This window comes from Sus scrofa, chromosome 1 (genome assembly GCF_054392235.1).
Source record: "Sus scrofa isolate SSC_HxYL_T2T_F1_AM1 chromosome 1, Sscrofa_HxYL_maternal_Yorkshire_Landrace_v2.0, whole genome shotgun sequence".
Classification (NCBI taxonomy): domain Eukaryota; kingdom Metazoa; phylum Chordata; class Mammalia; order Artiodactyla; family Suidae; genus Sus; species Sus scrofa.
Genome location: NC_139383.1, coordinates 177,475,888 through 177,497,480, shown reverse-complemented (window position 1 = coordinate 177,497,480; position 21,593 = coordinate 177,475,888). Strand labels below are relative to the sequence as shown.

Below are 21,593 nucleotides of genomic sequence, written 5' to 3'. Positions count from 1 at the left end.
TGCTGCTGTCATTTTGGTAGAGGTGGCAGGGAAGGAGGCCAAGGTCGAGGGTTTCTTCTCTGAGCCACTTAGCCTTTCCCCGCCTCTTCTGCCCTCCCAGCCCTCCTGGGCAGTGTGGGGAGGCAGGCAGGAAGGCGGGAGGGCTGGGGTCAGGCCCGGGGCTCTTTTCCTAACAGCTGTGTTCTTTTTCCTCTTTTGTTTCCTCTTGCTTCAAGGAGTTCACCGTGGAGAGGCCTGTCATGCTGGGGTGTAGACCCCAAGTTAGGAGGATTAAGACTGGCCCCAGGTTAGGTTCTACATTGGGCTAAACTGTGTGACCTTGGGTGAGGAGCTGGATTGAATCCAGTGGTTCCCCAGAGGTGGCGATGATGGTGTCCTTTAGTTTCTGAAGCACATTTCTATAGCCAGCTGGAAATTCGGCAGAGGCCCGTACTAGCCTGCCAGAAGTGTCCTGTCCTGAATCTGAATGGCCTGGTGTCTTTTTAAATGGGCTATGTTGCTAGGCTGGGAAGGGGCTGTGATCTGCTGGCTCATGATCGCTACATGGTGATGCCACGGAAATTAATTAACTTTTGTTGTGCAAACCATTCTTCCACTTGGTCCATGGGGAGTGGATGGCTGTCTCCATCCACACCAGACCCACCACAGAAACTCTGAGCTATGTCCCCTTTTCACACCTTGCTGACTCGACTCCGGTAGGATTTCCACAAGTGGTCCCAGCCCAGCTGGGCTTAAATCCCTGAAATTAATTTCAGGAGTCAAAATCAGCCAAAAATCAGGCAGCTGAGACAGAGGGCCAGGAAGCCATTTTCGCATCTTTTTGTGTATTTTCCCAAGAGTAGAGTTGGGGTGCTTTGCTTCAAAAATGAATAAGGGGTCAGAGCCATTGCTCTCCCCAACTCCATCCTTTCTTCTAGGGTGAGTGAGCTGGTTCAGTTTGACCACTTAGCCAGCCCCTCTGGGCAGGGCACCAGAAGGGGATACCAAGATCTCAGACCTTACCAAGGCCGTGTCTGGGGGAGAGACTGTGAGGAAAGACTGACAGGTGTCTTGTGGCCAAGCAGCAGCTCTCTGGGTGCCCTGGTGGGGGACAGGGTGTGTTCCCTGGGGAGGGATGGGAGGAGTGGAATTCCACTTGGCTTTGGGTTCAAGGAAGTGAGGCCTGGGGAAGCACTTCATAAACGATTAACACAGGGAGGAAATGCCAGGTGGTGTGAAGTGTGTGCTGCCAGTCACGGGCAAAGGGGTGGTGCAGGAACAGGCTTGAAAAGAGACATGGGGATTTAGTCAGGGGGCATTGATGGTCAGGGGGCTGGGAGTCCTCCTCTGGATTTGGCGCCTGATCCCCATGCCGTTTAAAGGCTTTTGGACAGAGAGCGACTAGACATGATGTGATGTGATCGAAGCAGTGTTTTAGGAAGGTGGCCCAGGATGTACCCTCTCCGCTCTCTGGGCCTTCCTCATCAAGCTCCTTGGGGCTCTTCTGTTGTGTGGGGCCAATGCGGTGGCTCCTAGATCATCGTGGGTGGTGTGGGTCTTTTTATGAACCACAGGATCATAGAGCAGTCATTAGGACCCCATGAGTCCACGTGCCTACTCCCTGCTGTCCTGTAGGGTGATAGGCATCACATGGGGCAAGGCCAGATGCCCATATTTGAAACCAGCACCTTGAGCACAGGGGGCTGTTTTTATGATCCTGGTGTGTTTTAAGAGACTACATGATTGACTTTCGCATTTCGGTAATTATCCGGGATAATTGCCCAGCGTCCTAGATTTCCTTTCTAGCATCCTTCAACCATGACTCCTGGGCTCCTCTGGCCTCTGAAGTCCCCCACCTTCTGTTGAGGAACATAACTGAGTTTGGATGTGGGACGGGACTAAAAGTGGATGGGCCCAGTGAATTTTGGAACTAAAAGGGATCTCGTGTCTGTGCTCCATTGTTTAGTGTGTGGATTAGAGGACTGCAGAAGCCCAGAGAGTGGATGTTACTTCCCCCAGGGCACACTGCAAGTCAGTGGCAAAGTGGGGCCCAGAGTCCAGGTCGTTAGACTGCCTGATGAGCATCCTTTGCACCACACCTCCATGTTTCTTGTCCCCCTTTCCCCGGCCACCGTTCAGACACCACCTGCTGGTAACTGTGCCTTCACTGGACTCTGCTTCCACCTCCTGCTTCTTCACGCCTTCCATTACCTGCTGAAGGTAGCACAGGACAGCCACTTAGAAGCAGCCTGCTTCACTTGATCATGTCATTCATGCACCAGTTCCAGAACCCTCATCTCTTCCTGTCCCCGTTGCACTTCCTTTCCCCCAGACAGCCTTCTGGGCCTATTCTCTGCTGCTCTGGGAATCTTTTACCTGCTCTTAAATCAGGCAGGGCTAGGGCAGGAGCTGGGCAATCAGGGAAGGCTTCCTGGAGGTGGAACTGCCAAGTGTCTGAAGTAGAATAGAATCTAGACTGGCTGGAAGAGAGGAACGAGGTTTGAGGGGAGGAGAGCAAAGGCATGACATGAGGGAGGGGCCCAAGCTCTGCCAGGCTCACTGGCTAAACAGGCCCATCTGACAAGCCCAAAGCCCAGGTCCGACAGCAATTGCACCAGTTCTTGAGTTACTGAGTCTGTTCTACTGGCCAGATGAAGCATCTGCAGTGGAACCAGCTCCTCTGTCTTGGTGAGGCAGAAACCAAGTCCTCCTCAAGCTTGGGGGAGGAGGTAGGAAGCCGGTTCCAGGCAGCGAGGGAGCCAGTCACAGGGTTTATGTTAATACGGGCCCTCCCCCAGCCGGCGCTTAGCCTATTACCCGGGCCCTGCCGACAGCTTAATTACCGCTGCAGCGAGCCTCGGCCTGCCCTCCACGGTTCCCTAAAATAATAAGGATGGCGTCACCGACTTCCCGCGGCCATGTGCTCCCACCCGTGCCTTCATAGCTCTATTGTGGGAAACAAACAAAATCCAGAGATCCAGATGCTTTTTTCTTGGAGATTTTTTTTGGGGAGCAGGGTTAAAGTAAGGTGGGACCCTGCCCCGTAGTTAAGATTTCAAAAGATCTCTAATAGGTATGGAGACCTGAGTCTTAGCTCCACTGAGGTTGCAGAATAACCTCCTGTTAGCAGAAACGAAAAAGCTGTGTGGTTGATTCTGTGGTCCTCCACCGGGGACTGTGATTTCTGATTAGAGCAGTGGTGTGGTGCTGTGCAGTGTGGTGTAGCAGAGAATCACCTATCTCGGGGTTCCTGGGCTCTAGGCCAACTCTGGACCTTGTTTCTTCCTCTAGCAAAAGAGAGCTGAACTAGACCAGCAATTTGCACACTGTGGGTCACACTTGTTAAAAAATCATCTTTTTTAATGTAATAGAAAAAAGTAATTGTAACAGGGCTAAGTTTTGTTTCAGTGTGTATGCCTGTTTACATGCAAAAATGTGCTTACTGAGCCAAGGTGTAAATGTATTTATTTTTTTGACTGTGGGCTATGGTCAGAGAGCCACTGACCTAGATGATCCCGAAGGCCTTTCTAGCTTTCATAATGTCCAGATTTTCTCCCAGACTTGTTCCCTATGGAACCTGACAGGATTTTTCAGTTTTGCCACACTGACTCCTAAGCAAAACTAGAGATTGTATGGTTAAAACTACAAAACCACAAGCATCTATCCCTCCTATCGAACACCTGGGAGGAAGCCCATCTCCCCCTGCATTGGTGTCTCAGACAGTTTGGCCTTCAAGCTAGAAATGGGATCTGCAACAGGGGATGGCCCATTTAAAAACTGACCTATTTAAAACCCATGAGCACTGAAAAAACACGGGGTCAATCTGATTTAAGTTGTCTTCTTTTGCGAAGCTGGGACCTGAAAGCTAAATTGGTCGGGGACTGACAAGGTTGAAACCAAAGTTACAAATATTTATTGCATTCTTGTTCAGTGAAAGAAAAGATCAAGCCTCAAGTTTAGTGGAAAAAACTACACAAAAGGAGGTGTGGGTGTAAAGTCCAGCAGGGTGCATTCTGGGCACACCATCTTCACTCTCCAGAATGTGGAGAGGCCTTCATTCCATGAAGAAGCTCTGCAGACAGCGGAGGTGACTCAGAGCTGTGGGCCTGCCTTGGTTCCCATTCTTGTGCCTTGACTGCAGACGCAGCAGTGAAGGTGGCTGTGCATTGAGAAGGCAGGTGGCTTTTTCCAAGGTGGGGGTGCTCTAAGTGCACTGTTTAATTTAATCCAACCCCAGGTGATGGGCACTATGGTCATTGGAGGAAGCGGAAGCTTCAGAGGTGAGATGAGCTTGCAGTGGGGAATTTGGGCTTGAGCCAGATCTGTCTGACTCCAGAGCCTGCCTTCTGTCCACCTCTCCACCTTGCCTCAGCAAGTGCTGGAAAAATAAAAAGCAGTCTTCTCTTCAGTTTCCTTCTCTCTGGTGCTGGTCTTCCGAGGGCTCTGCTTTAGGCCCATGCTGTCCATTTAAATCGGGGCTAGCGTCACGGGCATGTGACCTGTGCAGTCACACAGGCCCACACCTAGCGGGTCCCTCCCTGCTCTTGGGTTTAACATGCTACTGTCCCTGTCTTGGAATTCTTTATCGTCCTTGAGCAGGTGGTCTCACATTTGCATTTTGCACTGGGCCCTGCAAGTTACCTGTCCAACTCTGGCTTTGCTGTAAGGCACCCCTTTTCTTGGTCTTTCTGGGGCCCTCCTATCTGCCCGGAACGTTCCCATCCTCCCCAGGTAGAGGCATGTGAAGCACACCCCCCACCCCAGCCTTGGGCCTGCTATCTGGCACACTGGACTGTAGTTGTTTACCAGCTGTCTGTCTCTTTCTTGCCTGCCACCACCCCACTTGCTGGCAAGGACCCCAACTGTGGCTCACCGTCACCTCTGTGTCTCCCCTCAGCTGCTCAGATGGACAGTGTCACAGGAGCTCACTGTGTGAAGAGAGGGGTTTCTCACACACGAGACCTGTGTGCAGAGAGCACTGGGTCAGGTCAAGAGGAGGACGCACTGCTGACCTGCCTCCTTATGGGATTATGCTTGTCTCAGGGACACAGAACACACCAGAAGTAGTAGTTGTTTTTGTTTGTAAAAAAGGGAGGGCTTGTTCAACCTGTTTTGGACCAGTTGCACTGAAAGTTTCACTGGTGGTTTGTCTCCCTCTGTATGCTGGGCACCTAATGTTGTGGCTGGCACAATAAAGAGGACATTTGTTAAGGAGTTGATGGGTGTCCACTCCCCGCTAGGCTGATTACAGAGAAGGACAGTCCCTGACCTCTAGGAGGATCGGATGCTTAATACATGATTAAATGATTCATGCAGCAGCTGCCCTTGGTGCCCCGGGATGCGCAGAGCTGGCTGCAGAAGGCTTTCTGGGGAGGGGGCTTAACTAGAGCTAAAGGCAGGGGTGAGAGGTGGGGTGTGAAGAGATTGGTGGACATGAGGGCAGGTGGTCAAGAGTGAAAGACCTCCTTAGGTCCGTTTGGGACCTTGATGATTTTTTTCCCCCCCGGAGGCAACAGGAAGCCAGGAATGTTTTCTAGGCCAGAGTTTGCACTTTATAGGTTACACAGATACCATCGTCCCCTTTCTGTGAGGCAGATCCTGAGACCTCGGGGAGAGAGTCAGGGTCATTCAGCCAGCCAGGCCTTGGCCTCCAGGTCAAGGCCTGTTCCCTCTGTCATGGAGACCCCATTTGGAAGCAGAGGCAGACCTAGGGTGTCTTAGATGACCATGACCAAGACTGCAGTGCCGGCAGCAGAGAGGAATGGTCAAATTTGAGAGATCAGTAAAGACGAGATTTCCCAGTTTTGAAACAAGCGACGGGTTGTTCCTTAGAGGATAGTGTGTTGGTGTTTATCACGGACAGTTCAGCTCCCCTTGATGAGAAATGGCTGCTGTGTCCTTGCTTTGGGGACACGTTTTGCAGGAAATGCCAGAGCCAGGCAGTCTGATCTCTTGGGGGCTGAGTACGAAGATGCAGGCACCTCTCAGGTGTCCACACTTGAGAAATGAAGCATAGGGTCCTGTGTAGGTTTGTTGTTGAGGTGTTTGAAAAGCTCCCGACAGAGGCAGAAGAACTCCAGTTGTCGGACTAGAGAGAGAGTAACCGCGTTTGGATATTTTTAAACGGCCAGTGGAATTGGGAGAGAGTCTAAAACCCAAAGTACAAATTTTCAGTTTAATTTTAACTTTGCACTTAGCTCACACCCAGGGTTTGGCAGCGGGGAATGGGCCTTACTTTTCTTTTTTTCTTTTTTTTCTTTTTTAAGCAGAACACACCCTGGATGTAAAAGGGATGTTCTCTTCACATGGAAGAGTTTGGGGCGGCAGCACCGAGCAGAGAGGGGAGGAAGTGGGTTGGAATTGCAGCAGGATTTCAGAGTCAATTTAAGGAAGATTGGGGTGGTTGGATGTTTTGAAACACATGAGCCTGGCTTGGGAGCTGTAAGAGAGCATGGCCCTGTGTGGAGGCAGGTGGAGCAGGGGGTGGACAGCAGACTTCCACAGGTCAGCTGTTGCACTGGAGTTTTTTTTTTTTTTTTTTTTTTCTTCTATTTGATCCATTACAGACGCTTCACAGGCTGCTTACCTGCCATCTCCAATGTGACACATCACCCCAAAAAGCAGCAGTGGGTTTCCTCCGATGTGGTGTGGGCTTTCTGGTGATATCAGCATCGTTGGGGTGTAAGCCTCAGCCCATCTCTCCCCTCCTTGATCTCTTCCCAAACTGCGCCAAAACCCTGCCAGGAAGGAAGTGCAGAAAGCGTGGTCATCCTGGAGGCCCCACAGACCTGGGAGAGCCACCCGGCTTTTCAGACACCAAAGGCTTTCCCTCCCAAGTGATGAGAGGTGGCCTCTTGCTCCTTGGGGAGGAGCAGGCAGGGTCTCAGGCCCCCTGGCCCCTCTCCAGAACTGCCCTCCCTCTCAGCAGCGTCATCAGAGCTTGGGCTGAGCTGGTTTTGTGCTTTGGTTACTGAGGAAGTGTAACCAGGGTGGGGATGGCTGGGAGTGGCCCCCACTTGGCTAGTGGAACAGTTAGAAGAGGGGCTGAAGGATGTGTAGGTACAGTCAGGGCAGCTTGTTGGATTGAATTGGGGGGGTCTGGAAACAATGAGGAACCCCTCCTTATCCTGCAACACTTACTGCCGCCGGGAGTCTGAACACACCCTCCTATGCCCATTCCTGGGACTTTAGGAACACTGAGCCCAATGTGGCTATAAAATGGGAGAACACCCCATAATACCCCATGGAGCAGTCGTGAGGATTGGATGAGATAGTGCCTGTGAAGAGGGTGCCTGCTGAGGGCCCAGGAAAGATCCTGTGGTAGCTGTTACTATAAACAGTAATGGTGGCTTGCATGTTGTCCCCGAGGGGAGTGGCCACCACTTTGGGCTTGGTGCTGGGAGCTGGGACTGGAACCTGTGTCTGTCTATAGGATTCTCAGGCAGCAGCATGCCTCTTCAGGAAAGAGGCCGACATCCGGGAGGAATTCCCTTGACTCCGCAGCACCACCTTTCCTTGTTCCTGAGGCCTTCTCCTTGGCTGATGGCCATAGAGAAGCTCTTGACCCGTCTGGAAAAACCACATGTCTGAAATCTTTGAGGGTGGACTGGAAACCCTTCTCATATTTTTCTTTTATGAAGCTTAAAGAATTCCCAGGGCCTTCCAAGGAAAGGAGTGACTGAAGACGCCTAGGGCGCGTGACTCCAGCAGTGACTGCGCACAGAGGGGGTGGCTCCCCCTCCTTAGTACAGTTGATCTCTCTCCACTTGCTCTGCTCCCCTAAGGCCTGGCTTCCTGGCTCTACACTGATTTCCTGCCCTAGGGCAAAGGCCTCACAGGATTTATTCCCAGGCACTCTTGCCAGTGACCTTGAGAAGGTGGCCTGACCTGGACATCTGGCCTCTCCTGGGGACTGAGAGGGTGGGAAAGGACATAACTACCCCATTCCAGATCCAAGGGGAAGGTGGCCCTGGCACCAGTGCCTAGGCCAAGAGCTTGCTAGCTTCCTGGCAGATTGCTGCTGTCCCAGGCTGAGCGGGTTACCCCTCCACCAGGGAAGAAAGCAGGGCAGCTGTGGGGCCCTGTGGCCAGATGCGCCCTGATGTTCCCTGGTCTGGTCACTGGTAAGGGTAGACTGAGGAGGGCATGGCAGGCCTGCTGTGGATTCTGTTCCCCAAGTTGGCCCATGGTCCCGTGATGCCCAAGGAGGAGGGCATCTTGGCAGACAGTCTTCCTGAGCCCTTCAGGAAGAAGCTGGTCAGACCAGCCTGCTCAGAGGCAGGGAGCAGCCCCAGACAGGGACTGGTTAGAATAGGCCTGTCTACTTATCCGTGAGGAGAAAAGGCTATGAGGGGCAGGAATGACAATGCTATTGAGAAGGACAGGCCTGTGCCATGTGACCAGGGGTGAGAAATGCAAACCGGTGGGTATGTGGGCATCAGTACATGTTTCCTAGAGGCTGCAAGGAGCAGGCAGGTGGGGATACTATGTCGAGCACCAGGTGCCACCAGGAGGGATCACCTTTAAGGTCCCTGCAGGCCCTGGAAGCCCAGGGAGCAGCCCCCGATCAGCTTGGAACAGGAGTGGAAAACTCTGGTCATCCACCTGGAGAAGCGGGCACCCTGGCCTCCCTTGCTGACTCCCCTGGGTCATTTCAGGCCTGAGACCTGATGACTCTTCCTCAGCCATCTCCACACCACCTGTGCTGGAGCCAGGACATGCCTTCAGCCAGGTCTGCCTTTTAACAGCGAATGAGACGGTAGCTCTTTATCAGTTCTTTCTACCTCATTCGAAATAAAGGAGGTAGGGCCCAGATTGTAGGTAAGATGAGAAGAGGGGAATCTAAGAACTCTTAACAGGGCAAAATCACCTCCAGGGTGGTGGCGGGGGTGGGAGTGGGGTCATGGCACGCGTGGCCACAGAAGTGCCTCCAAAGACCAACTTTTGGACTTTGCCGACCTGAGCATTTCTCTGCGGGGCCATCCTGGGTTTGTGGACGTTCATTCTCCTTCCACCTCTACTCTTAGGACTCTGCAGAGAAAGTCTAGTGCTGGGATATTATTCCATATGGTAGCTTGTATGTGTCTCTTTACACTTACATTAAATAAATACAGTGTAAAACTTAGCTCCTCAGTCTCACCTCAGTGACTGCATGTGGCTAGTCACTCCTCCCTTGGACAGGAAGTTCTACTGGGCAGTGCTGGTCTAGAGAACAGTGAGTCAGAGAGGGTCCCTGGTCCGCTGCCCTTGCTCTGGGGCAGGCCAGTACAGTGACCAGGTGATGAATGCCTGATGGCAGGGGCAGGTAAGAGCAAGCATGCGGGTGGGTCTCGGGACCCATCTGACCGCAGAAGGTCACAGACACACAGGTGAAAGGGCAGTGGGGGCTGAGGATGGGAAGAAGTAGGTCCCTGGCTTCAGGAACATGGCCAGGCCGAGGCCACACGGGGCACTGAGATGAGAGGCTCTGACAGAATGACAGGGCCCAGAGGTTGCCTAACAACGTGATGTCTGGCATGGTGGGGAGCTGGGGGTTTTATTGTTCAATGGAATTTGGAAGAATGTGGCAGTTGGGTCTTGCCGACAGCAGTTGGGTTTATCGAGTTTGCTTTCTCCAGTCCAGTCAGGCTCCTGGCGGGGGAGTGGGGGGACCTCCTGGTTTGCAGCTCTGCTCACGCCAGGGACCCCCCTCCCCACAGTGTTGCTACAGGCAGAAAGCCTGGGGTGGGCTCTGGCTCTGCCATGCTCTAGAGGTGCCTTCTGGTCTGCCTCCTGTCCCCTCCCCGGTCTTGGGCCCCATTCCTCACCCCATTCACGCCGGCCTTGTCTTTCCAGGTGAAAGAGCTCGTCCTGGACAATTGTCGGTCAAATGAAGGCAAGATTGAAGGCCTCACAGATGAATTTGAAGAACTGGAGTTCTTGAGTACAATCAATGTAGGCCTCACCTCAGTCGCAAACTTACCAAAGTTAAACAAACTTAAGAAGGTAAATAGAGCGCAGGAGGGGCTATGCCCGGGAGGCCTGCCAGTTCCCCGAGCCTGTGTGCGGGAGCCAGGCCCTTGAGCCCAGGGCCTTCGTTATTGTAAGAGCTCTTTTTGCTTTTTCTCTCCCTGCCCCGTTTAGCTTGAACTAAGTGATAACAGAATCTCAGGGGGCCTGGAAGTATTGGCAGAAAAGTGTCCGAACCTCACACATCTAAATTTAAGTGGCAACAAAATTAAAGACCTCAGCACAGTAGAGCCACTGGTGAGTCACTGGGGTTCTCTCCTCTGTACTGGGGTGGGAGGGATTGATGTTGGGGAATGCTGCCTTTGATTTGTATAACATGCTGGCGGGTGGGAGGGGATGGCTTATCTCACTTTATTTGACTGTCATTATATGCTGTGAGATGGAGTTGGAGCTCCTACTTCTGCTTTGTCCATGAAGAAGCTGAGGCCTAGAGACGTTAAAGAGCTTGACCAAGGTCAAACGGTCAGAACAGGCATCAGGGTGAAGGAAACCCTAAGTCCCAGGTCTCGGCTTCCAGTCCAGCACTTTTCCTCTTGAGCGTTTCTGCCCAGCCTTGGAAACCCGAGCTGTCATTTCTTCAGGCTTAGAGCACGGCTTGTGCCCTTCACTGGGGAGGGGGGAACCACCCAGGAATTAAGCTTACCCTGGAGGTGGCGACCTGTTTTCTCCATGGGTCACTAGCCAGAGGCTACTGCCTCTAGATTGTGGCAGGTGGTCCTGACACAGGCCCCCTGGGATGACAGAGAGCTGTGTGGCATGGGAGTCCCATGTAGGCTTTCCTCTGTGAGCACAGAGCAGAGTGGCTCCGGGTCATCAGTCCTGAGTGTGATGGTGACCAGGGCCTCAGAGCCCTGGGCGGTTTCTTCTTCTGCTCGTTCACATACAGCTGAGCATACCCTAAACTTTATGATTCACTAGCCAGAAAGGGGTAGGTCATGGTCAGAATAGCAATTTCTCCATTATCCTGGTCTGAGTGAATGTATTCTTTTGAGTTCAAGGAAATCAACTGTAAGGTGTGTCATTGATTAATGATAGCTTTTTTGAAATATAGAAGTACTACTGCATTACATTAACACATTGTAAATATGAATTTGTTCATAAGCCATGCACCTTAGAATCAGGGAAAGGCCATGAGGATATTTGGCCAAGTTGGCCATGTTTTTCTTTTCTGGGTAGATAGGGTGGCAGTTGGGGCATCTCTCAGGGTTTTTGTGCAAAAAGCATTCCTTGCCCTCCACAGAAGCTCAGGGTTCAGGTTCATGGGCCAGCATGGCAGAACCGGAAGCAGACATTTCTCTTCCAAACTCAGACTTTACCTGCCCTTGACCAGGTCTCAGTCACAGACTCTTAAGAGAGCAACCTAGTTCCTGACACTGACCATAAGAGACAGTAACTTTAATCACCAGTCAGGCCTGGCCCCGTTGGAACAGGGACTTGGCCTGGGGCAGGGTACCTGTGTCTTGAGGGGAATCAAGATGTAGCTGTTCCTTGTTAGCTGTGTGACCCTTTCACTTCCTAGGCCTCAGATTCCAGCCACCAAACAGGTGTAAGGTGTAGTATGGGCTGAAACTAATCGGTAAAAAGCTTTGCACAAAGCAAATCATGTTAAGAACTACTGACAAAATCTGAAGACTTCATTTCCTCTTGTCCTTTTTGAAAGTCGGTGTTGGAAGAGTAAAAGCACAGGTCTGAGGTTGGGCTGCCTGATCCAATCCCAATTCTCTGCTCTCTTCTTCCTCATCTATAACATGAACTGATAATTATTTCTGCCTTATTGGGGCTATAAGGATAAATTGAGTTAATAAAGTGCTATATTAATTGCCGTTATTACTTTTATTCACAGAAGGAGTTAGTTATGTTCCTGTGCCCTTCTCAGTTCCCCTCTGGCACCTTAGTCACAGGAGCAGGCAGCAAAGCTTTTGGCACCAAGAGAGCCCGGTTTATTTCAAGCCCGCCACTGTTACGGCAAAAGCTGTCATTGCCAAACAAAAGAACGAGGTCTTGCAGATCCTTAAGTCCAACCCCCCATCTTCCAGATAAGGAACATGAACCCCCCCCCCCTCCGCCGCAAACCAGGGGTCTCATGGCTGAGCAAAGCCAGAGTTTGCTTGTCACCTGCGGGCGGGAAGCTCTGCACACCTCTCGTGTCACCCCCAACTGATCCCCCTGCCACTGTCCACTCTGTTTGCTTGCAGAAAAAGTTAGAAAACCTCAAGAGCTTAGACCTTTTCAATTGCGAGGTGACCAACCTGAATGACTACCGAGAAAACGTGTTCAAGCTCCTTCCACAGCTCACGTATCTCGATGGCTACGACCGGGACGACAAGGAGGCCTCTGACTCAGACGCTGAGGGCTACGTGGAGGGCCTGGACGACGACGAGGAGGATGAGGATGGTGGGTAGCACCAGGGAGAGGCCAGGCCAGGCTCTGGAGGGGGTGGGCTGGGCCCCTGAGGGCTTGTTGGCTGTTGACCTCTCTATTCTAGAGCTGTGGAGGGAAGTGGGCTGTCTGCTTTGTATATTACTGTCCCTGTCTCATTGATCCACTGCCCTAAAATAACAAGACCTAAGTCCCAGAGAAACATCCCAAAGATTCTCCAACCACAAGTAACTCCTTAAAAACCATCTGAGTCCTCCCTTCTGTTTTTTTCCCTTTTCCAAAGTCAACAATGAGATCCTATAGCATCTCTCTATAGTGTGACACGGGATTCAGATATTCTTCCAGGGAGGGGATGAACAGAAGGAGGAAGGTGGCTTGTGGCCTGAGGGTCCCCTTTCCCATCCAGGGTCCAGTGGAGACCAGGTCATGGCTGGAGAGGTTGTGGGGCCCTCTGGTGGCTGCTGCCCACAGGACAGGACTTGGGGGGGGTGTTGAATTCAGGAGCCCTGGGGGCCTGAGAAGCGGTGGAGGCTGCAGGCAGCTTGTTGGGCTTCCAGGCAGTGCAGCGAGCAGTCAGGAACAAGAGGAAGGAGCACCTCCTGTCCCCATCCCACGCCACCAGCTCAGTGAGGCCACCCTGTAGGTCTTTCAGCCAGAGTAAAGTTGAAGACTGAGACATTGCCCGAATAATTCAGACATGAGTTTGTTTTCCCTTGTTAGGTGAGAGTATTTGGCAAAGTATTCAGACACCCTGTTTGCCTTAGTTTGTTCTATCTTCTGATTCTAGGCCCAGCTCTGTAGCTAATTGCATGTGTGACCTTGAACAAGTCGCTTCTCCCCTCTGGGACTCAGCTTTCTCATCTTTAGAGCAGGGAGCTTGGCTAGATGCTCTTTGAATATACTGACTTCTCCTTTTTCTCAAGCCCTGTAACTAGGCTCTCTGGTCTGGCATTGTCTTTGCTGTCTCAGCTTCCATGAGGGACCTTTTGTCCTCATAAAACTTGAGAGAAGGGTTTGCCTTTGGCATCACTTTAGGATGCCTTCAATCATATTCATGCATCCAGGCTGGGGGAGAGTCATGGGCCCCTCACGAAGACCACCTCCCATGCCAGCCCCATCAGCGTGGGGCCTGTGCTGTGTGAGGGAGGGGCCAGATCACCACCGGTTCATTCTTGTCCCCATTTCCGTTGCACAGAGGAAGAGTATGATGAAGATGCTCAGGTAGTGGAAGACGAGGAGGATGAGGAGGAGGAGGAGGAAGGTGAAGAGGAGGATGTGAGTGGAGAGGAAGAGGTAAGAGTCTGGGCCGGGGGACCATCTCCCAGAGTCCCCCCTTCCCTTGCTTTGCCAGGGAAGTCAGTCCCACCAGATACCCCAGTGATCAGCCTGGGCAGCCAGGAGCCCTAATTGGGATTCGAGTCCATTTCAGGGCTTGTGACTGGGCGGCGTCGGGGAGAGAAGGCTTGTAGCCAGCCTTGGAAAAAGAGGAGGGAGGGGATTCCAGGGGCAGGTAAGGAGCGGATTCATCTGCCAGGGCGAGCCTGGCCCTCATTTCCATGTGAAAATTAGTTCTTGCAGAATCCATGTCTGCATTTTCCAGCTTTTTGCATTTTAAGTTAATTTAGACATTCACTGAGCACCTAGAGTGCGCTACGGAAAAGCCAAGACTGCCTTAAACTGATGGGTGATAGGATCAGATACTGCTGGATCCCACACCCGAGTGTGATTAGGGTTCTGTGCACACAGTGGGTAGAGGGCCATTATCCTAATACACTAGCTGGCATTTTTTTTTTTAACAAGGTCTGTGATGTGTCTGTGAGGGGTGGATCCCAGCTCTATGACTCGCTACCTGTGTGTCCTTGGACAAGTTCCTTGACCTTCTGGGCCTGTTTCTTCATTTGTACAATAGGCGTCTTTTTACAGCTAGCTTGTAATAGGGATCAGCTCACTGGACTGTAAAGAGGATAAACTAATTTGTAAGTAAAATGCTTAAGGACAGGGCCTGACAAGGGAGTCTTTGAGCACTTACACTATTTGAGACTTTTACATTCTTCTCTGAGGTCCTGGCTCTCTGTGCTGGGTTTTGTGTTTGGATGTGTTGGATGAGAGTCTTGGACTCTGTAGTAGAGTCATTTTCCCTGACTTTTCAGATTTCTAAATCAACTCTTACTATTTGCAAAAGTTAGACTGAGAGGGTTTAAATGTCAGTGTGGACAAGGTACCTGCCTTCTCCCCCTGCTTCTTGTCTGCCTCCATCAAGGAGGGAGACACCTGTCTTCCACACAGATCTGCTCAGGCAGGACCTCTCAGCCAGCCGCACACAGACTGGGGAGAGGCAGAGCAGAAGTCAGTGGGAAAGCTGCTAAGATAGACTTGGCTCCTGCCGCCTTCCACTGCTAGGTGTCTCTGCTCCCCAGGTGTGGGTGCTAGGCTCACCTCTGAAGATCATAGTGTATTTTAAAAATAAAGACTTAGCAAAACAGGCCCCCCTAAGATAGGGCAATAAGTTGTGTTGACTAATGGATTCTTCATCTTGCTCTTCCTGTCACAAGAGCTGCCAGCATTTTGTTTTGGGGTTAGGTTGTTTGTTTTGGTTTTTTTTTTTGTTTTTTTTTTTTGTAATCTCATTGGCCATCTGCAGATGTCTAGCTTTTCCAGTAAAGGAGAGCTATACACACACAGTCTTAGCAAACAGACTGGTTAAGGAACTATTTGGTGACATTATAAAAGGATATTTCCCTTGACAAAAAGAAGTCTATTGCCAAGTTCTTTTTAAACAATGGGCTGTCTGATGCTTTAGGAACAGCATTCAACATGCAGAGTTTCAACTAGCCTGGACCTTAAGAAGCAGCACAAAGCATGGTCCTGTGTTAGGTGAATTCACACCCGTTCGTGAATCCCAAGGAGCTGGGAATAATGGAGGAGGGGGTTGAATTTTTCCTCTCCTCCAAGTGATCCAAGTTTGCAAGATGGTGAGGGGCTGGGTAGGATGAGGCTGGATTCACCCACAGAAGTTGGATTTTTAAAACTGAGGTCTTCCTCTGAAGCCAAAACCAGACTAAAGCCTGAGGACAAGACAGCCTACTTCACATGGAGCTTGTGCTCCAGGAGCTCACACTGGAGAGCACCTGAGTTATAGTGATGCCCAGGTCAGAAATTCTTATCCCTGGAGGTAGAATCCACCAGCCCCTGACATCATTTGCAGATACTGTGTGAGATGTGGGTACTTTCTAGGAAAGAATTCAAGGCTTTCTGCAGATTCCTAAAGGGAATCCTCAATGCAAAAGAACCTCTGCACTGTGGAGTCACCTGCGTTGAGCAGGTCCTAGGGGCTCTGAGAGGCTGGGGGCAGCCCTCAGCTTTTTGGGCTCAGTGTCAGGGAGAGTGGCTTCCCTTGGCATGTCCTGAGACCGGGGCATCCTTAATATTCAGTGTTCATCTTCTCTCCTAGGAGGATGAGGAAGGTTATAACGATGGGGAAGTAGACGATGAAGAAGATGAAGAGGAGCCTGGTGGTATGGCAGCCTTTTTACTCTCTGCTGGTAGAGGCTGGCCCCTTCCGTTGATAGGAGATCACATGGGTCCTGAAGACATGGCACTGGGCAGAATGGGGCTTCCCTTGCTTTGCAGAGCCCCCATCTCGCTTTGCTAGGGAGAGAGAGCATCCCAGATATATGATCCCCTGCTTTCCCAGCGGGTGGGTTGAGCCAGGGGCAAGATCTATGTTTAATCCAAATGCCTTTTCTCCTTACTTTTCCAGAAGAAGAAAGGGGTCAGAAGCGAAAACGAGAACCTGAAGACGAGGGAGAAGATGATGACTAAGTGGAATAACCTATTTTGAAAAATTCCTATTGTGATTTGACTGTTTTTACCCTTACCCCCCCAAATCCTGCCCCCTGAAACTTATTTTTTTCTGATTGTAACGTTGCTGTGGGAACGAGAGGGGAAACGTGTACTGGGGGTTGTGGGGGGAGGGAGGGTGGGAGGGGGTGGAATAAAATACTATTTTTACTGCCACTCTTTATTTTTTTTCCCCTACTTTTTCTTTGTGTCTGGTTTTGTCCCTGTAAATGCGATAGCTGAGTACCCACAAGTGAGCGTTTGTTCTGTGCCCTCAGAGAGGATGGTTGGAGATCTCTTACCTTTCTTGGTATTTCTGAGTCTCTTGAGTTGGAAGGCCATGGCTGGCCTCAGTTTGGTTTCTCAAAGCCCAGGAGGGGCTGAGCACCAGCCGCATCTTACCTCTTGTTCTGGTTCCCATGATTTCTGAATTTCTTGGACTTGCTAGAAGCAGTCAGCGCCCTGGTTTGTAAATAGCAACCTGAAGGCGTATTTTGGCACCGGTCGGGGGACCCTTCCCGTCTCCCATCCCCTTTCCCTCTTTGCAGATGGTGGTGGGCTTCGCTCTCCGAAGAAGACCCTGATGTCACTCTTGAGTTGATGAGCCAGAGAGCTGAGGACAGCAGGCTTCTGAGTTAGGAGTAAAATGGATTTGGTAATTAGAATCAAATGAGAAGAAGCAAACCCTCAAACTTCAACCTCTGATATTTTTTAAAAAGCTGTCCTATATCTTGTTCTGTAAAATAGTAGAACGCTTTGTTTTACAAAATGACAAGAGAATTCTTGTACGTGTCCTCCTGTGCTTAGACCATTTTTACAAACCTAAGCACAGGAGACGCTGCTGCATGTCAGCTGGGTTTCGTTTTTGTTTTTTTCTTTTTTTTTTCATACACCTGAGCACGGAAAAACTAACGCAAAATTGTATTTTCTTACCTAGTGGAAACCTGAAATGACTGCAAATTCCTAGTGAATGTACAGGTTTGCTTTCCTGTCCCTCTTCTGGATTGCTTTTGAAGTGACGTGCGATTTCCCTAGCCCGTGTTTCATCTGTATAAAAGACATCTGCACCAGTTTTCCTCCCCCTCAGAAGAGCCAAACTTTGAGTTTTATGTCTGTTTGTCATTGATAAATTTCAATAAATCTTTTTATACAATTTTTTTGGGCATGGCTTCTTTGAGTCCCACAGGCCATTGATTTCTCTAAGATGCCTTCGAGATAACCCGCTAGCTGATGGGGGCGCGGGGGCGGGGGGGTAAGGATCATGAAGGTTACCTGATAAAATAGGTTTCTCTACAGGATCTGTAACCTGACACTAAGTTCTGCCACTTTGGGTCTCAATGCAACACCTGGTGGTGCGCTATTTTTATGAAAAGATTCTTTTTGGGGGGTAAGTGGAGTGGGTGGGTGGAGGTGATACAAAGAGATAAAGAGAGTTATTTAAAAGTATAAAAAGAGTTATTAAAAAAAAAAACTCACCAAAAAGGCCTAACCCTAACCCTTATTTTGAATATCTTCCATTTTTCTGTTGTTGATACTATGAAAAAATTATATGCTTGAAAACCTCTGGAATGTACAAATCAAATTTTTCCTTTTTTACTTAATTATGATAATTTCTCTCTGCCTCTGAAGAGTCTTCAAAAGCATGTACCTGAAATGGCTATTAGCAGTCCATTAACTCTTCCGATTTGCTTAATTCTAACCAAATGGTAAGATGTGTAGGTTATTTCCAACTTACCACTAAAGTAGACATTCTGTTATACCTTTTATGGATTTCTTAACAAATGCCTAGAAGAGTCATTGCACCAAAAGTTGACATTTGTAAGGCACATATTGCAAGATTCCGCGTTTTCCAGAAGGGTTATACCAACATGCTGTTGTAATTTATACACAGACAATATATTCATTCTCAGCCTGTGCAATTCCAGCAAAATGAGGTGCTTCTCAGGAGAGGCTGACCCATCCCACCCTCTGGGTGGTGCCCTGACACTTACTGCCTTTTGGAGCAATCAGACGTCTTCTGGCTCCCAGTGGAGGCGGCTTCCCAGAGGCCAGCTGCTAGGCTAGGCATCAGGACTATGAGGATGAAGTAGGCAGACGGGCTTTGTGCCTCCCAGAGCTGATGAAGGAACATGTGAGTGGCATGAAATCGAGAGACACTTAAGCCTGTTTTCAGATTTTCTGGCCCTGCCCCCCTCCATGGGGGCTTTAAGGATTAGTTGACACACACAGATTTGGAAATAAGTGCAATAAAGTATAAAGTAAAATGGATAATGATGGATGGGTTAATGCTGATAGAACTAAGGAAAACCCTGAGAGTCATACCAAGCATTCACATCAGCCCTTGAGATATGGTCTTTCTATGGCCACTTCACTGATGAGGAAATCTGAGGTCTAGTCACTTGGAGGCAGGGTGAAACCCAGGTCTGTTTGGGCTATTTCCCTTTCATTGAACTTAATCCTGAACGGCAAAGAGGAAGAGGAAGTTCAGCCAGAGGAGAGGCAGTAAGAGCTAACCTTAGCTGAGCTCTTATTGTGTGTCAGGTACTGTGCTTACACGCAGCATCTTATCCATCTGAATACCCACAGCCACCTTATGCAGGTGCCATTGCTTTTGTTATACAGGTGTCTCAGAGTGATTAGCCCACGGTCATGCAGCCAGAAAAGGGCAGCATCAGGACTAAACTAGAGGTGAGGGGTTCCAGCGCCAGCCCCCTCACCTTACACTGGGGTGCCTCCAACCTCCTCCCCCAAGCTGCAGCCACCTATATGAGCCAGCTGTGTCCAGCTGTGTCAAAGCAGTTCCTTACCCTACCCATCATGCCTGGTCACTGAGCTTTCCTTACCAGGTCTGGCAAATGCCACAGGACCAGCCCTTGAGATGGAAGGGCTCTTAGCAATCATCCAGCCATCACCCAACCCTCTCATGTGACAAAAGAGGAAACCAAAGCCGAGGGAGGGTAAGGGAGGTGCCCAGGGTCACCCTGCAAGACAGAGGCAGAGGCCAGCTGGAACCCAGCACTCCCATTCCTGGGCTTCTCCCATGCCTTGTCTTGCGGCTGCACCATGTGGTAGCAGGGAGGCCAGCTTTCATGAGAAGCAGAAGATACACAGTGCAGTGTCTTCCAGAACACAGCTGAACCTTTGGGGGGACAGGATGTAGTGAGGGCACGGCACCTCTCTGTTCTATGTGGCTTTGGAGTGCAACCTATGTTTTTAAATATTCGCAGTGGGTTTGGCTTCCCAGTAGTGTCTGAAGCTGATCATCCCTAAAAAGGGTGTGCACTTCTTAGAGAGTAATGTGATGATTCTTGATCACGAGCTCCTACTCTGTGTCATGTGCTGTGTCCATTGCCTTCTCAATTCCTGTACCAATTTCTGAGATGAAACCAATGCTCAACAAGGTAAGACAACTAGCCCAGCCAAGTGGCAGTTAAGCCTGAAATCTATGTCTTTTCCAATGCTAGAAACCTTGTTCTCACCCACTGAGTTAAAAGAGCCAGGCAGCTGAGAGGAGGGAGGATGAGCCATTCAGTTTGCCTCATTTGCTGACTTGCAAAGGCTGTTTTTATCCTGATTCAGAAACTCATTGTTCTTGGTTGGAAGGATTCCCACAGTGGGTCCCTAATAAGCGGCTTTGGACAATGGCTGCCCTGAGGGCTGGGACCAGCCCTTGGACAGGCCCCTGTGGCCGGCGGAACCCAGGGGTCAGCGGGGCCAAGGAGAAGGCTGGAGATGGTTGGAAAAATGAAGGCAGGTCTCAGGCTGGATGGGCCCGACTGAGGCCCTCAGGTCAGGCCATGAATATGCCAACAAGGGGAGAGACTGGACAAAGATTCAAACCTGATGGGGCATCCGTAGTCTCCTCACTGACCCTGTGCTTTGGGAGCTGATTCAGGGCACTCCAGCGGATTTGCCCACCAAGCATCAGTTCCCCTTGGCCTGACAACACCACCCCAGTGGACCACTGGAAGGGCTCGTGCAGATATGGACCACTGCCATTCCTGAAGATTGGGTGGGGCTCACCCTCACCTCTCTGGTTCCTAGAGTGAGCACGTGACTCAGTCCTGGCCAATCAGTATATTCCAAACGTAGACCACAGTCCCTGGTACGAGGAAGAGCCTGGAGTCCAAACTGGTTAACTGGGAGTTCCCGTCGTGGCGCAGTGGTTAACGAATCTGACTAGGAACCATGAGGTTGCGGGTTCGGTCCCTGCCCTTGCTCAGTGGGTTAACGATCGGGCGTTGCCGTGAGCTGTGGTGTAGGTTGCAGACTCGGCTCGGATCCCGCGTTGCTGTGGCTCTGGCGTAGGCCGGTGGCTACAGCTCCGATTCAACCCCTAGCCTGGGAACCTCCATATGCCGCAGGAGCGGCCCAAGAAATAGCAACAACAACAACAACAACAAAAAAAAAAAAAAAGACAAAAGACAAACTGGTTAACTGAAGCTTGGTCCCTGGAATTTGGAAAATGAGAAACCTGTTGTGGGTACCAGGCTGGGAGGATGGAGGCACAGCCCTTGGAGAGAGCCTCTGAATGTTTCCATTTCAGCCTGAAAGAGTCCTGACGAATACAATGAAGTGAGGACACAACATATATTTACAACCTATTGTTTGCTGGGCATCGTACATTATTTTGCTTGTTTCTCGTAATAATCCTATCTGGTAGTCATTATTAACCCCCTTTCAAAGACTGAACCCATATAAGTACTTGATAAATATTAGCTGCTTAGTGCCAGACACACAATAAATGCTTTATGGAAATCAGCCTAGTATCCCCTAAATCTCCCTGATAAGGATCCAGGGGGCTTGTCAGACTGCCAGCTATCACCCCTGGGAATTCTCATTCCATAGCTCTGGATTGGGGCCCGGGAATCTGTATTTTGACAAGTACCCAGAGGATTCTCATCACTGAGGACATTTGGGAAATGCATTCAACAGAACTCCCACCACAGCCTGCTGAGGCAAGTAGTGCTGTCATGCTGTCATGCTCATTTAAAGTTGAGGAAAGTGAGGAGTTCCCATTGTGACGCAGCAGAAACACATCCGACTAGGAACTATGAGGTTTCGGGTTCAATCCCTGGCCTTGCTCTGTGGGTTAAGGATCCAGTGTTGCCATGAGCTGTGGTGTAGATCACAGATGAGGCTCGGATCTGGCATTGCTGTGGCTCTGGCGTAGGCCAGCAGCAACAGCTCTGATTAGACCCCTAGCCTGAGAACTCCACATGCCACGGGTGTGGCCCTAAAAAAGACAAAAGACAAAAAAATAAATAAAAATAAAGTTGAGGAAAGTGAGGCTCAAGAGAGGTTATGCAACCTGCCCCAAGTTGACACAGGTGGCCAGTGAAAGAGCTGGGGTTTAGAGCTGGGGTTTGAACCTGGGTCTACCTGAC

The 21,593-nt window shown here is 50.3% G+C and overlaps 1 protein-coding gene and 2 long non-coding RNA genes across 4 annotated transcripts in view; 1 reads left to right on the top strand and 2 right to left on the bottom strand.

Moving 5' to 3' along the window:
- ANP32A (acidic nuclear phosphoprotein 32 family member A) overlaps nt 1-17,359 on the top strand; it is a 36,952-nt gene extending 19,593 nt beyond the window's left edge. The window contains exons 2-7 of one of the 2 annotated variants that reach the window (XM_003121759.7): nt 9,814-9,963; nt 10,102-10,224; nt 12,183-12,381; nt 13,562-13,659; nt 15,818-15,881; nt 16,127-17,359. In XM_003121759.7, the coding sequence (XP_003121807.3) occupies nt 9,814-9,963; nt 10,102-10,224; nt 12,183-12,381; nt 13,562-13,659; nt 15,818-15,881; nt 16,127-16,188 (696 nt within the window). In that variant the 3' untranslated portion in view covers nt 16,189-17,359. The remainder of the gene's footprint in view (nt 1-9,813; nt 9,964-10,101; nt 10,225-12,182; nt 12,382-13,561; nt 13,660-15,817; nt 15,882-16,126) is intronic. The other variant, XR_001306320.3, reaches the window with a different exon arrangement.
- Nucleotides 3,870-8,243, bottom strand: LOC146406881 (uncharacterized). Its single transcript, XR_014817583.1, has 2 exons — nt 6,566-8,243; nt 3,870-6,067 (listed from the first exon to the last, which is right to left on the bottom strand). It is a non-coding gene; the product is annotated as an uncharacterized LOC146406881 (long non-coding RNA).
- Nucleotides 17,360-18,197: 838 nt separating the features above from the next.
- The window catches only part of LOC146406880 (uncharacterized), a 45,211-nt gene continuing 41,815 nt past the window's right edge, over nt 18,198-21,593 (bottom strand). Inside the window, exon 3 of the long non-coding RNA XR_014817582.1 lies at nt 18,198-18,322. This is a non-coding gene — a long non-coding RNA (uncharacterized LOC146406880). The remainder of the gene's footprint in view (nt 18,323-21,593) is intronic.